Source organism: Lagopus muta, chromosome 10 (genome assembly GCF_023343835.1).
Source record: "Lagopus muta isolate bLagMut1 chromosome 10, bLagMut1 primary, whole genome shotgun sequence".
Taxonomy (NCBI): Eukaryota; Metazoa; Chordata; class Aves; order Galliformes; family Phasianidae; genus Lagopus; species Lagopus muta.
Window position 1 is genome coordinate 18463407 of NC_064442.1, and position 16506 is coordinate 18479912.

Here is a 16506-nt window from a genome sequence, read left to right on the forward strand (position 1 = left end):
ACAGTGCTGTGACCTGGGTCACAGCCAGACAGAGCAGAGCTGCTGGATCACAGCTCTAAAGGGACATATTACAAGATGCATATTCTGAAAAATCAATGTTTAAGTGTCTCAAAATGGGCGCTAAAACAGCTGGATGCATTTCATCTTGATTTTTCCATGTCTGAGACAATTTCTAAAGTGGATTCCATACCACTTCATTTCAAAGCGTAAAAATAGATTCATCAGTGGTTATTAATGTTTCAGATTCCATGGTGCCAAATAAAAAAACTGAAATAAATATGGATTGGAACTGAGAACTACCATGATACTATCCCCTGAGTAAGAAGAAAAATCAAATAGTGACTATTTTTACCTGTACTGATGTACAGTTTATGAAGTTTGTGTGCTGCACAAAGCAGTAAGATGCTGGGGAGAAACAGGCCCAGAACACTTCATATAGCATTTTCATAATTTCCCCTTGACAAGGGGGAAGGAGGAGATGATGAATTAAAGACAGCCAGCTATCTTAGCCTTGACATTTCCCATTTTTTGAGTATCTACCTGTGCAGCCTTCACAGTGGGGCAGTACATTTGTCTGCAGGAGGCTGAGAAGCCGGCAGAGGCCAAAAAGAGCACAATTTTAAGATAACTTCAAATATTAAGCTGTTTACTTACTGAATACAGATTGGCACAGATCACTTGGGAGAACAACAAACTAGGTCTGCAAACAGTAATAGTAATTGATTGGATTCACTGCTCCACCACGTTCCTCTCATCTCTGCTGTAGTGCAATGTGAGCTTCCGAGAGCACGCTACTTTGGGAACTGGGCATATCCCCACAGCAACCACTCATTAGGAACAGGAATTTTTTTCTGCTTGAGTCAGAAAAAGAGATGGCAAGTTTATGTTTTTCCATTTTTTGGGTTGCAAAGACAAATCCAGCACGCTTGCTTTACACATCAATTAAGAGTTACCCAATTGCTTTCATTTCCAGATCAATGTATGCAAGCCTATCCACACATCAAAGTCTCTTCTAATTTACAAACCCTCAAAATAACCTTAATTACAATCCACTTCAATAATAGCTTCTATATAAAGGAACAAGCAAACATCTAGGACTCTGCAGACCAAAAAGAAACAAACGAAAGGGATACAATAAAGGCCTACAAAAATTGTGCATCCTCTGGTGGGGGAGTAAGAGCCAATTGCTCCATGCAGTAGAATCTCCCATGCAATCTCCCATGCAGTAGAAAACATAAAAAAAAGAAATTGAAGTTAACAGTGACTGGATTTGAAACTAAAAGATCTTGTTGGTCTTGGCAGTGCAATGGGATGCTGTGGGTACCAGACGTTTACATTTGGGTGCTATGGACAGACCAACAGAAAAGAAATCTACTGGAAATTGCTAAAGAATGTAGAAGCCTCACGTAGCTCAGAAAATCCCAGTGCTGAAATGAGATTGTGCTCAAGAGAAGCACGTATATTCTTTCAGCTTCCTTAAACTCTCTCTGCCATCTGCTTTTGGGCAACGTGGGGAACAAGATAACAAAGAGAAGAGCTTGCCAATTGGTCTAGTGTGGTCACTTAAGTATTTCTGGGCTCGTGTCTTTCACAAAAATGTGTGCATAATAAAACTGATCTGTCCACAGTTTTATCACTGAGATGACTTTAAACAGATTGTCATCATGGCCATGGGAGGAGTTAGAAGGGGACTGATGCAGAACATCTTCCTATTTGTCTATGACTGAACAGGAACATCCCCCCACGCTGTACCGCAATGTTATGTTCCAATTTGCTCTTGTTGTAAAACATCAGTTCCTAACAATTTAACCACGTCCAGATACAAGAAGAGAACTAATGAGGCAATCTAGCTTTGAACTGTATCATCAGTTGCACAATAGCAACTCTAAATTATCTTTCAGATTTCCAGTGTTGTTAATGTCGGAATTTACAGACTTAACTGTCATCACACTGCAAGAATCAGTTCTCAAGTGGCAGCTCTATGTGAACCCAGGGAAGCCAAGCTGCATGCCACAGTGCATTCCTCCCTTAGCAGAAGGTTAGCCAAGAGGGCTGTGGCTTGCAGGAAGTCCCCCAGTAAGCTCAGCCTGCTCAGTGTAAACCTAAGCCAAAATAACCAAGTCCTTGGATTAATTTCTGCAATCTGAAAGGAAGAAACTGACAGAAGCAGAAAAAAATCTGCATGATTTCAAAGCACAATTAGGAATTTGCCAAAAGCCTGCATTTGCAGTTTGCTTATCTTGAAACTGTACCCAGTACAAAAGCCATTGCTGTTTCAGTTACAGCATCTCACAGGAAGCAAAAGGAACTGGGGCAAAGCACATACCTCAGAGTCAAGTTCTTTAACAAAATAAAGTCCACTAAGTGTTGGATTCCTCAAGAAATCACAGAATCTGAGATGCAATTCTTACTCAAACAGATTTTGTAAATTGCGTGTTTCAGAAAACAATCCCTCCTAGCAATCAGGAACAGAAGACTGCAGAGCAATCATAATACTGATACACAGCAGTTATTGTTCATAAATTAGGAAGAAGTGATGTAAAATCTGGATTATTCTCATTTCAATGTATTAAACAGAAACCACTTTATCACAGATAAAGCAGCTGAGTGAGACCAGGCAAATAGCAAAGACACCAATCAACTTCATAACCATCATTCTTCTGCACTTCTACTTGGAAAACAATAACCAACAATTAAAATCCACTATGAAACTAAAGAAACCAAGGCTGAGAGCTGCAAAGAGATCAGAAGAGATCAGAAGTCACAATATTTTTTCAAGTGCTCAAACTCCCGATTTAACATTACCGTATCATTACGAGGTTGATGGCAGAGCTTTATGAACAGTATTACAATATAGAAGAGCTAATGGAATCCACCTAAGCAGCATTACAAAATCTGTATTTCTTCAATTCCATCGCGCTTGCTTACAATCCAGCTAAATTTCACAAAAGTTAATTGGCAAATTATTTAAATCCTCAGTTCTCTTGCTTATAGTGCTCCGAGTTGATGCCTAACTATTGCAATTACAATCAAAAGAGGGAGATTAGCAACTCTGACAATCAATCCTATAACAGTTAAGTACACTAATGATAATTTAAGCAAATTAGTACAGCAATAACCATGCAACATTCAGATTAAGCTTATGTCTGGAAGGAAATCTACAGTTAATGCCAAGGACAGATGTGCTGCATTTCAGGAAACCTCAGTAGCCTGATCTTGTACAGCAAAACCTCTCTCTCTTCATCTCCACAAAGCTTCCAGTGATTTTGTGTTCGTTGTATTTTTCCTCCTTCCCACTCCATACTTACTACTCTGGAAGAGCTCTCCAGCCTTCAACCAGTGAGTGACTCAATGTGCAATGATTTGGGCCTTCTGGATTTTCTACACCAAAGAGAATGCAGCAGGATAGTACCCACGTGTTCTAGTTTTCTGCTACTTTCTCACTTAGGAAAGTGAGAAATGGTTTATGTGCCATTTCAAATTGTACTCAAGGAAGCAAAATGGCAACAGGTAAATGCCATAATTGAGAGCTACATTGTTGTTGACACTGTCAGCAAACAAAGTTATTAATTTTACACGTACTGAAAAGGCAAAGAAAATTGATTTCCCAAAAGGAGAGTGAAATGGCAAAATGCTATTTTAAACATTCTCCCCAAAGCCGCACACACAACTTCTGGTAAAACATCTGATTTTACTGAAAATGTATGCTTAGCAGCATTACTGAACTCTCAGAAGCTGTGAACTGCTGAACCCACCTCAAAAGAGAAGGCTGACATTTTAAACTGCACTTCTAGTCTTTTTGCTTTGTTGCTGCCCTCAGGTTCTCGAAAGACAGCATGCAGGCTTGCAAATACAACTGCATCGTTCACTCCTTACAGGAGAGTCCAGTCTGGTTAGAAAAAACAGCCAATATAAAAATCTTCCCCTGCCATTAGGTAACCATTAATGAGGTTGCTGCACTCCCAGTTTCCTTTACATGCCATTTTGCATCCTGTTCACACCACCTGACAGCCTCCCTTCCAACATCCTTCCAAAGACAGAGCCTCCCAAGTGTCACCAAAGGGCAGAAATCACACCTGCCTCAAAGCTCCTTGCACCTTGTGCAACACACCGTGCTTACCTTCGTTTCTTTAGTTCCATTATCAAGTTCTGTTTATAGGATAAACTAAAACTCCACGGTGTTTTTGTTCTAAATTATTCTCATCATGAAGAGAAACTCATTAACTACAAGACTGTTAAGGGAATAAGTTAACACTGATAACACACGTCCTTCACAAATTTGTGAATTGTTTCATCTTTGTAACTTTGGCATATACTTCCCTAGCAAGGGCTTCCAAGGGCTCTGGTTTTTATAATAAGGCATCTAAGTAAGTGTAGCATCTAGCTCCCATTAGAGAAATAAATTATCCTGTGGTATGAGAGCCAGCTTAACTATCATGAAAATTTAACTTAAAAGAAAGCATGCATCTACTTAACGTTATGGTCTCTCCCTAGAGATTTGCTCAGTTATGCAGCATTTCTATTTCAGAATAACCCGCAGATTTCATCACAAATTTTGGGGGTGCAAAAACATTGCAGAAATGTCTTTTGGAATGGCAAAAAAAAAACCCACAATTGCAACCTACAAATTCAAGAATCAAGCTTAAAGCTTGATTCAAGCAATTAAATGTGGAAGGATGACCCTGATACACAGACAAAAAATACTTGCCATTTAGGGCATGATTTCTATAAAAAGAGTTCTCACTTAGAGGAAGAAGGCATTTTAATGAGCTTCTTAGTTCACACATTTAAACTCTTTGGAAATCTTTCACACTTGTGATTTAAAAATTACTACTGAATCTTTCATCTTTCACTTTTAATTGAAATTTTAAACGTCACGTCTTTTTCATAGGGAATAAAAACAAAACAAAGCCTATACTGTATTTCATACCTCCTGCAACCTTCAGTCTTTAGCATGTATTCAAAAGCACTAGGAACAAAAGCTGGGCTACACAGTGCCTTACCTTTCTCACATCACCATAGCAGACTTACATCTGTTATAGTATTGAGTCAGTTGTGCATTCAATATTCATTAATCCTCTTGTCTAAGTCACAAGGAACACAGTGGCATGCTTCATGCAGTGTGAATATGTGTTTGTGCATGTCATGCATGGCAAGGCCACGCGTGGAACTAAATCCTGCTGTTCCAAGCAATATAAAGGACAGCACTTTATCCAGAAACAAGATGAAACTGGTAGGAGAAAATACAGATAGCAGGCTTAACTGCATGTCTTCTCAGAATTACAAGAAAAATGCTCAAGAATATTATTTCAGAGAGATATTTTAATGCAAAAAGGCAGTCATTGCATAGTTGCTGAAAACTAGGGAGCAGAATATTGGCTAATGCAGGACTGCCTGCATCCCCATTTTTAAATAGTGCTCCATTCCTCATCACTGTGCAACTGACACCAAGGTCAAGTTGGTAGGTCTTACAGCAGGTAAATCCCACTTTTATTGAAGGTAAGACCAACACGAGAGATTGTGTCAGCATTCATGCTGCCTCAGAGGTGCCATCTGTGGGGTAGGAGCCCTGGCTGTAGGTTTTTGATGCAACCACACCTTTCTTAGCTTCTTTTTTTCCTTCTGGAGTCTGAAGAAAGCATCTTTGCTAGCATAGCAGACACATGTAAGGCACACATGGCTTCTTTAGTATAAGCAGCACTCCTTAAGTACTGCTCATGCAGACATAGCATTTCTTAAACCAGAACCAAATGTAATGGTATTTTGTTGCATTTATGCAACAAGCCAGGGCTGATTCAAGAAAGAGAGAAAAGGATTATAGAATCATAGAATCATAGAATCTCCAAGGTTGGAAAAGACCTCAAAACTCATCCAGTCCAACCGTTCACCTATTCCCAATAGCTCCCACTAAACCATGTCCCTCAACACAACATCCAGCCTTTCCTTGAACACCCCCAGGCTCGGTGACTCCACCACCTCCCTGGGCATCCATTCCAGTGCCTGACCACCCTTTCTGAAAAGTAATACTTCCTCATGTCCAGCCTGAATCTCCCCTGCCGTAGCTTGAAGCCATTCCCTCTGGTCCTAAAGCCATTCCCTCTGGTCCTAAGTTCTTTCCAAACAACTGCCACTATGAGGTATTTCCACCATTAACATAAAAAATCTCATTTATGTTAAAGCGAACCTGGGAAAAGGATGGACAGAGCAGTGAATGTGTCACTGTGCACTAAACGTGGACAGGATCCCATGCTTCCTCAGCCTCACACCTGGGGTTTCCAAGTGCGGATCCCCACGGAGCTGACAGACAGACAGCATCTCAATTCATACTTATAACCCTGGTAACCAGGCATGTGCCTACGTCTTCACCCAATAACAGACAAGGAATAAGGATACCTGCTCTATGCACAAACAGTTAATTAATGATAAGGTTAACAGTGTCTTTGAGAGAGAAATGCCTTAAGAAGATCATGCATTCATGTCTAAGAACATCTGTACTGCTCTACCTTTAGTCACCCCTCTATGCATGTTTCTCTTACCTCAGTAGTGCTCTGTTGCCCTGAAAAAGCACTGCAGTACACCCAAGGGCTGTACCAAAAGCATATGACCAGTTTAAAGCTGGATGAATGTGTGTCACATTTTGGGTGTTGGTTTTTTTTTTTGTTTTACCCTCTGTCCTGCAGCCTGGTCTTGAAGATTGCCTGAAGAGAGGTCTTCAGATAAACAGGTGACTAATTTTGCAGTTCTTCACTGAAATACATCTCGAGTTGGAAGAAGAGAAAACAAATATAAAACTTGGACAAAAATGTACATCTTTGTAACTGGCAGCCTAGGCCAAGAAAAGTAATGAGAACAACCTTATTTACTTTTTAAAAACCATTCTGTAGGGAAGGTATTTCTTTCCATAAAGCAGCAGCTGGTTCAGACCCCCATTAATATCATCTTAATTTATTAGAAATTCTAGCTGAAAGAGAGAACAGCTTTTACAATTCCCTTAGTTCAATATCAGTTTCTACACTGTAGATATTCAAGCCACTGCTGCTTAATTTAGTAACATTTTCATTATCCCCAAGGATTACTCAAGAACATTTAGAACAAGGAAAGCCATTTGTGCAAATTGTATGGGTTATTGATAATTTGGTTTTGGCTTTCTTAATGCTATTTTCTCTCTCCCTCCATATATATATATAAATAAGATGAATCACAAAGCTTTTCTTCTTTTAAAGTTCACGGCATACCTCATGTTCACTGCATGGGCAGTTCTAAGGCATTACCTCCCACCTCCCCTGACAGTCTGTTTGATAACTGTAATGCACCTACATAACACAAAGAAATTTTTTCTACATGCAATCAAGTTGTTTAATGAGTTACAGATGTTTCTTGCAGAAAAGCCTCATAATTAATGGTTGTCAGTTACTCAGAGAAGACACTCTTGAATAAAAAAAGCCTACCTTGCTACATTATTATTATTAACATTACCTAGAGATCGTTCTGGCTTCACTTGCATCACCACGTTACCACCATTGGGCTGCTCCTGAGAGCTCATTCCCAAAAACAGAACTGCCACATCCATGGTCTTTCCTGCCTGGTAGCAGGAAATCAGCACTGCTGGGAAGAGCACGTGCTGCAAGCTGACGTTTCTGGCTGCAACGGGGGCATGACATTCCCAGTCAAGCATGATCAAAGAGTGGGATTCATTTCAGGTTTACGAGCACTGTCTCTTACATCCTGTGCCAGCAGCTCACAGGGATGGTACGCCCATTTCCAGTTCCTGGCCCTCGCTGTCAGCAGGTGGGTGTTGTGCTCTGCCAGCTGAACACACCACATTGGCAGCTCTGCTGCACAACATCTTAAACAAAAGAATGATGTGGCTTGTCTGAGTGGCTTGTCTGTGAAGCCTCCACAGCAGCTCCTCAGCCTGTGGGTGCTTCATGGGAGAATGGTGTACCTCTTTGTGAAGCACATTTGCAACCTTTGTCGGGTTTCAGAGATCATCCTGTTAGGCTCTGTTCAAAGGCACACCATGGGGCAGCTGCCCCAACCCCAGCTTTTCCCTGTTCTGCAGCAACATCCCCAAACCTTAAGCACTTGGGCTGCTGCAAGGTGATCACCTTGTACCTCCCTCCTTCAAAGTCCAAGCAAAGTTCACTCGTCATTTTTGGAAACAGGATTAAAGAAATAAAATTGTTATGTCCCTATTAAGAATTGTGGCAAGCTTTCTCTAACAAGCCTCAGCATCATATGCCTCCAACAAGTGGTGAGAACTGGACAGATGAGTAGGGGTGCTCTGGGCCATCTCCATAACATTTTGTCTATATCTGGGCACCTCGCAAAGTCAATATCACTGCATCAGTAATGTTAAAGTAGTTGTTTCTGTTGTATAAAATAAAAATACAACAGCTCACTGAATGCAGAGTATGATTTAGAAAATGAGCAGCTCTAAGCTGAGACAGAGGTCCTGCTGAGCCCAGGAGTCCTGCCAAACTGTGGTAGGCAACAGAAGTTAGAGCACAATATAGAGCACCACAGTATGATCTGTTGCAGGAGGGAAGGAACATTTTATTTTTGTGAAAGTTTAATGGGCACATCTGATCTCCTAGTAAAACCTGAGCAAATTCTTACAATATGCATACAATCTTTTGTCTCCCCATCCCACGCACATTTCTGAGTACGTGTGAACAAGTCTTTCTAACACTATCCTTGAATGAATGTAAGTGACATGCAGAGATGACTGAAGAAAACTATCCACACTCATATTATTTCCATCAAATCAACAAGTAGATTAGGCAGCTCCATAAACGTGAAACAATACTTAAAATGAGCAGCAAGGACTGTCAAAGGCTTCACTTACTACACTGAAGTGCAATAGTGAGTTCAGCTCGGACACCTTCCCCTCATTAGACTGCACTCACTGCATTTCTTTGTAGCACTTGAGCAAAGATCAGTAATGGAAGTTGTGTTACAGTTTGAGATGGAAGAAATAACATCTACAAAGCTGAAGTACTCTCTTTACTGTTAATAGCTGCATCTCAACTACTACAGTTTTAAGATAACCAGCACAGATGGAATAGTTAGTCCCAGATAGGAGTCTCTGAGAGCAGGAGGGTTAACACAGCATCTTCTGAACCTCTAATTGAAGTGTGGCCTATGATCAAGATACAGCACAGGGCTTAATTAGAAACAGAAATCAATAAAGGTAATCTAGAAGGTATGAGAAAGGTTTTAGCAATTTTCAGTGCTGGTTTGAATTTCTCCCCTAGAACTGTTTCCAGTAATAATGGAAGCTTAATACTAAAGTAAGAGTCACCCCAACGTATCATTCTGTTGTTACACGATTTAATGCACTTCTCAAACATCTACAGTTTCCCAAGGAGGATGGCATTAACTCTTATCAAAGCGCCTGCAGCAGAGGAGATCTCAGATGTACTCTGGGAAGACAAGGCTAATGTCGTCTAAGATATTGCAACTTTTCCTTCCATACTTGTTCTGCTTTGTTTTTAAAGAGAGTCTTAACATGCCCAGCCTGAACCCAATTAGCTCAGGTTGGTTAGCAAGGTGCAGGCACTGGATCAAGCTGCTCTTTGTGCAAAATATGGAAAGTGCAGGGCCAGGACTGAATGCTCTCTCTGAAACCTCAGCAGTAGATAAGACAATGCAATTTGGTACAGATGACAGTGATGCAGCAGTTGAGCTCAGTCTTTTTTTTTTTTAAACATTTTGTGAGATGATATAAAAAAAGATGCAAGGATATGGTGACCTGATAAAGGGAAAGCTGTTATACTGAGTGGTCTAGATTTAAATCACCTGATTTCACAGAATCACAGGGGCTGGGAGGGATCTCAAGAGATCATTGAGTCCAAGCCCCTGCTAAAGCAGCTCCTACAAGAGGTCACACAGGTCGGTGCCCAGATGGATCTTGAATATCTCCACGGAAGGAAACTGCACCACCTCTCTGGGCAGCCCGTTCCAGCGCTCCAGCACCCTGACCATAAAGCAGTTCTTCTGCATGGCACTGCACAGCTCCCTGCGTTCAAGCTCTAGGCTGCTGCTCCTTGTCCTGTCACTGCACACAGCCAAGAAGAGCCTGCCCTCACCCATTTGCCTCCCACCTCCCTTCACATATTCACAAATATTTATCAGATCTCCCCCCAACCTTTTTCTCCCCTGGCTGAACAGACCCAGGTTACTCAGCTTTTCCTCATTAAGAAAATGCTCCAGGCCCTTTATCATCTTTGTGGCTCTACAGTGGACTCTTTCTAGGAGCTCTCTGTCTTCTTGGAACTGGGGAGCCCAGAACTGGGCACAGTATTCTAAACATGGCCTCACAAGGACAGAGTAGAGGGCAGGATCACCTCTCTCGACCTGCTGGCCATGCTTTTTTTAATGCACCTCAGAACACCATTGGCCTTCATTTGTCACAAACAGACTTGAAAACAGCACAAAAGGTATTTTGGCCAAAGCACAATCATCTACAGATCTCACGTGTGATTACTGGGCTCAGGATGCGATTGGTGCTCTTGGACACACAGACTCTACCAGAACACTATAAAGGCTCTCCATAGGAGGCAAAGAAAAGCTGCAAACACAAGATCTCCAACTTTAACTTTACCCATCACAATTACAACTTTAATCCATCTTTTGGGTGCACCAAGCCTTGCTCCAAATGTAGAAACTGATTTTCCCCACCTCGGGTGTTGTTTAAGTGACAGAGCAATAAGGTATGCCACACCACCAGCAACGTTCTCCTGGTACAGTCCCAACCACCAACCAGTGTAGCTGAAATAACAACCTGTTCAAATGCGTGTCACTGCTTAATAATTTAAAGCCTACTGGCTAGACAAAATACAGACTTTATTTGGATCTCTTTCATTATCTAAATTGCTACCCGGCACTTGCACTGCAAGCACAAAAAAGGCCATTTGTACACCGCAAGAAAAGCACCGTCACATATGAGGGTTTTTTGGCTAGAATAAGGATCCTTCATTAGCATAAAGCTTTGAAGCTGCACTGAAAATATTGCAAGCATTTCCTTTCAAAGCACAAAATTTATCAAAATCCTTCTGTATTTGCTATTTTCCCCCATTTAGTTGCTCCGGGAGAACATCTGAGGTGGTGATCAGAACGCTGCCATGTGCAACTTCCAATGTACCACTAAAAACACCTAAAATAACTACTCACTATGATCTTTAATTTGGGTACATCGACACAGTGAGGCGTTTAATTTACGGTAATTAAGATGCGTTATCAGACACTGCATGCTGCCCTAGAGGACCCAAGAGCCAGCTTTCTGCAACTGCAAACATCACCGAAAGGTAACAATACAGATAAAAAAAAGAGCAATTCTAAACCTCAGACAAGTGGGAAGTACAAAGCTATTTATTCTGAAGACCTCATCCCCGCTGTATCAATTTTCTAAGGAAAAAAAATGAAAATGGAATCTTTTTTTGTTTGTTTGCTTTATTATTTTGTGGTTCAGTATTAGCAGCAGTAAATATTTCAGCACAGAGAGAGAACTCCCTCTGAGCTCATTACCTACAACACAAGCACCAAGACGGGCGGCAGGAAGCTCGCACAGTGATCTAACCCGCGCCACGCTATGTGCAGAAATCCCAGGGGCTCTGGACACTGTAATAAACGTGAAATATTTCTCAGATGAAGAATGAACTTCTAACCTCCTCAGTATTTACAGCCACGGCTCTGCAGGCCGCAGGTTTCAGGCAGAACAGAAGCCAGCCGACTGCATTTCAATACATTTACCGCTTGTTTCCCCAGCTTCCCTTTCAACACTTCCCACCCTTATCTGAGGGAAATGCTACAGATTCTTTCATTACCGGTGAGCACAAAACACATTTTTCCAGCTCTCTCAACTCACGTGTCATCAATAAATCGGGTCCCAGTACCACTCCTCCTGCTGACAGGAAGGGGAAGAGCGCTGTCAACAACTGAAACAGGAGTTGGTACCAAAGCCTTTCAGACACTGAGTTACTGCCTCCTGAATGGGAAACAACCTCACCTGGCAATGGGATCTGCAAGGTACTGGGCCCAAGACATTTTGCACCAAAGATTAAGTAAAATGAGCAAGAACGGAGCGCCACACACATCTTACCTGTTGCACGTTTTGCCCTAACGACGTCTCAAACACGGATGGGATTCAGCAATGCTAAACTTGAGGAGTTAGGATCATCTCGACCACAGACATCACCTCAACCTCAGGACATTTAATGTGTTCTTCCAGCTTCAAAGCACCCCCTGAACATGAAGTCTACAGCGTGGTGCACGACGTGAAATCTCGATTTGCATACGTGTAACCACAACCCTATTTGCTGCAGCTATTTGGAGCAGAGCAGCATTGTGAGTCTGCTTTGAGGCACATCTTCCTCCTTTCAAGTAAAACTCCTGAAAATCACCTATCTGATCCACCACTGAGCTCCACAGCCAAGTGCTCCCTAACCCGCTTCAGTCAAAATGAACTGATCAACTCAAATCGCTCAGAAACGTCTGTTTAAGTTAACAGAGGTGCCCTAGGGCACACGAAAGGCAGCTGAGCCTGCAGATGACTGAAGGGTCTTGGGGAGGAGGGAAGTAGAGATGGAGCCCACCTTCATTGGGGAACAGCTTGTGTCACACAGCAGTACGGACTGAATTCATTCCATGCAGTTAGTAGAAATTAGACTAAAACCCATCATCTTCCAGGACATACTTTGGGTTTTAGTGTTCTGAACTCCTAACTCCAGCTCCCAGATACATTTTGTAGATAAGAGGACAGAGAAAACAAATTCTTAGAACACTCCTCAACCCTTAAAACCCTTCCAATTAATTGGTGTAATCCTTTCCAGTCAAAGCCAGACTTTTCCAGATTCAGTCCACAATATACATTAAGAACCTAAACCACATATTTTTTTAATACCAAGTATCTGGGCAATATGAGACTCCCTCTAACACCTTTTTTTTCCCCCTCTAAATTACACAGAATAGCCTGTTCAAAAGACTGCCTCCAAGGATGTGAAACAGATGGCATCCTTCAGTGTCAGCAACGTGAACTGACTAAGTTTTGCCACACGAAGGTAACATTTAGCTGAATTCAAAACAGTTCCAAATTTAACAGAAAGACATTACCTTGGAGGGCTGCGCACTTGATATATTTTTATGCAGTTATAAATAAGCTGCCTTCAGTTATCTCTCATCTACCTTGGGAAGAACAGCTGAATTTACCTATTCCTTTCTAGCTGAGCGCACCACACACTCACATGTGAGATGCATCAAGGTACCCTACCCAAAAACAACAAAGGGCAGTGACTGTGTCCTTACAGCCCTGGAAGAGCGAGGATGCACAGCAGCAGTTTACAGCAGAGATGCAGGGCAGCTTGCTGCTGCTGGGGTTGCATGGTGGAATTAAGCATGTGACCTTTCAGGCCTTTGTATCCTTATTAAGGGATGGAGAAAAGTTGGTCTTGGAACAAAGCAATAATTAGTGAGTGCTCTTTACTGCACGCACCATTTAGGCTTCCTTCTAGATAAAATGGGTTGTTTCTAACCTCAGTTGAGAGTCACCAAAGCAAATGCCAGTTCACTCCAGCCGTCCTAATGCTGTCAAATAATGCCACACTTACGTAGAGATTTACAAATGACTCACTGAATTGCCACTGTGAAATATTAAGAGGAAAAAAAAGAAAAGATTGACTGCAGTAGCAAAGTAATACTAGTATGCTTCTGAAATCTCCCCCAAAAACAAGCCACATGCTTCAAAAGATGCAGAAAAATAGATGAGAAAAGGATCAAATACCAAAAGCCTGGATTTTTTGTATGAATTCCTGTCAGCCTTATCCCTAAGAGTGACAGAATAAGCCTAAATGAAGCAAAATCATGTCATTAGTAGGTGGTAGAAGACGATTTTTCCATTCTAGAAGAAAATGATACAACGATCAGGTAACAGTTACTCAAATCCTTCAGCAAATTATAGTAAGGGAGAAATACAATTACACTCTAGTGACCTCTCCAAGGAAAGTGGAATTAAGTGAGATTAGAACTAAGAAATAAAACCAGAAATCCAACTTCCAAAATGCATCTGTATAATCTTCAATATATTTTAATTCTGAGGCATTAAAAGATTTTTTTTGTGTGCCAGATGTACAAAAAAAAAAAAAAAGAAAAAAAAAAAACAGCATAAAAGAATTGGCAGAACATATTCTAAATTGTTGCAGTGGAAAAAAGAAATCACATTAGTTTAGCTAAGTAGCTAAGAGTGATCTCAAGACCACTCTCATCCCCAAGTGACCTGGCTGTATAGTCTACATTAAGACTATAATCTCAGCGTTATCTTTGATTTTCTTTGCTTAATTGTATCATACCATTAATAATATTAATTTCTGCCACTGCCCATAAAACTGAAAGCCAATGCCATAAAATAGATAATTTGGAACTGAATTAAACAGCACACTACGAGTTGCATTAAACTATCATAAAGTGCAATGAATCATCAAGCCCTTAAGTATTTAAGACAGTGCCTATCTGCATTCTTCCAGCCCAAAAACTGAGATAAGAAAAATGGTGTTTGCTGCATGACCTGAATTTGCTGGCTTTCAAAACTCTTCAAGTCAAATTAGGGCAATGCTGCACTTTGACAGCCCTCACCAAATAGACTTCCCCAAGCTTTAGCAAAGGGCAGAGCTAAATAAAATGCCTCTGCACCAGCAGCCTATGTGAGGCTGAAGAGATGCTCAGGAAGCCAGTCCCCAAAGCAGTCGGCAGAAAAACACAAGGTGAAGCCAAAGTTAAGGGGAACAGGGGTTAAGAATGCAGAGAGAGCACAATGTGTGCTCAGGAGAGTGCTCCCTCATCAGCAAGTGCAGCACCTTGGTCACGTTTTGATTTGCACAGAACTGGACAGCATGAAATACAGCTACAGGATAATGAAAGAGAGTGGTGAGGTGCTGGAACAGCTGCCCAGAGAGGTTGTGGATGCCCCATCCTTGGAGGTGTTCAGGGCCAGGTTGGATGGGGCCCTGGGCAGCCTGGTTTAGCATTAAACGTGGAGGTTGGTGGCCCTGCATGTGGCAGGGGGTTGGAGATTCATGATCCTTGAGGTCCCTTCCAACCCTGGCCATTCTGTGATTCTGAGATAAGCATGCTACAGATACCAATGAAAGCCTTATGTTATACTCTGCCCCCCTAAGAGGGACTTCAGCTGCTCAGCTTCAGCTGCTCAGTAATGGCCAACTTCTTCTAAAAGCTCGCTGCTTCTTCATTTACATGCTTTTTGTCTCCCAGTCTAACCTTCCTCAGTTCTACACCAGAAACACAGCCCTCTTCCTGGACACCAGGTAAAACATGCAAAAAATTCAGTAAATATACCACAAATGGTAACATTTCTTAAGCTTTGATGCACTGTTGAGAGCAGAGTAGGAACTCTACTAAGAGCATGCCTTTGCATTACATTTCACACTATTAGAATATGAAATACATCTTATTTCTGCCACAAAAGGTTTTATCTATAGATAAGCCTTCCTTAGACGTTGTTCCATGATTATTTTTATATCTTTAATCCCTTCAAGACTTGTTTTTAAGACAAACTTGCTTGGGCCATAATCCCCTGTAAAACAAGTCGACTGAGCTCTTACAAGGATACTGCACGTTGTCACCAAGGTGACAATTAAATGGTAGCTGAAATACCTTAAATCAAGATAAAGCTCCAATTAAGGAAAAAACCTTATTTGCACATGTGACATGAAAGGTTTTTAAATCAGCATTATCAACAATTCACTGCTACTTCTATTTAAAACAGCTTCCATCAGTAAGCAAGACAATTACACACACAAAATAAAACCAGGACTTACAAAATAATTATCTCTGCCTTGAAAGCAGCAGGATATTTAGAATTTAAAAAAATACTTTCTGTAATGTCCTTTTGTAGAAGACCCCAAATAGTTTTACAGGTAGACTTTCAGACATGATTAGCTGCACGCTGTGACGTTTTCCCTCTTTATTGGAGCATATCGCATCGAGCACATTTCATATTGCATGAAGATACACAGCAGCTTTTAACCGTACAAGATGCATGTGACATAAGCAAATCCCTCATTTGAATTTCTATGAAATGATAAAACATGAAAATAAGAAATAAAGCCCTTAGGAACAGTAGTCGGGAGATCCACTCCCTGAAAATTAACCATTCTTCCTACCTTGTACTGCAAGCTCTGCCTGAGCTTCAATCGTCTCGTTCTCGTTCTCTGCTATGCAGCTGTAGGTCCCAACATCCTCCTCTGTAACATCAGTGATGAGCAGGCTGCCCCCCGCACGCAGCGCAAACCTCTCGGAGCTGTGCAGAACAAGACAAGAGTGGGAAAGTGATGGGCAAAAGGATTTACACAGAGCATCCACAGAGAAGCACGTACAAGTCCTCTGTCTGAAATGGCTGAGTAGATACAATGTTTCTGGGTGCCATTTACACACAGCATTTTCAGAGAGATGAGATTTAACTGCACGGTTGCACTCCGTGCTATGGCATCAGAT

General features: G+C 41.4%; 1 protein-coding gene across 3 annotated transcripts in view; it reads right to left on the reverse strand.

Annotated features, from left to right (window-relative positions):
* NEO1 (neogenin 1) overlaps positions 1-16506 on the reverse strand; it is a 178940-nt gene that overhangs the window by 82472 nt on the left and 79962 nt on the right. For all 3 annotated transcript variants that reach the window (XM_048956121.1, XM_048956119.1, XM_048956120.1), the window contains exon 5: positions 16176-16312. In XM_048956121.1, coding sequence (XP_048812078.1) covers positions 16176-16312 — 137 coding nt within the window. The remainder of the gene's footprint in view (positions 1-16175; positions 16313-16506) is intronic.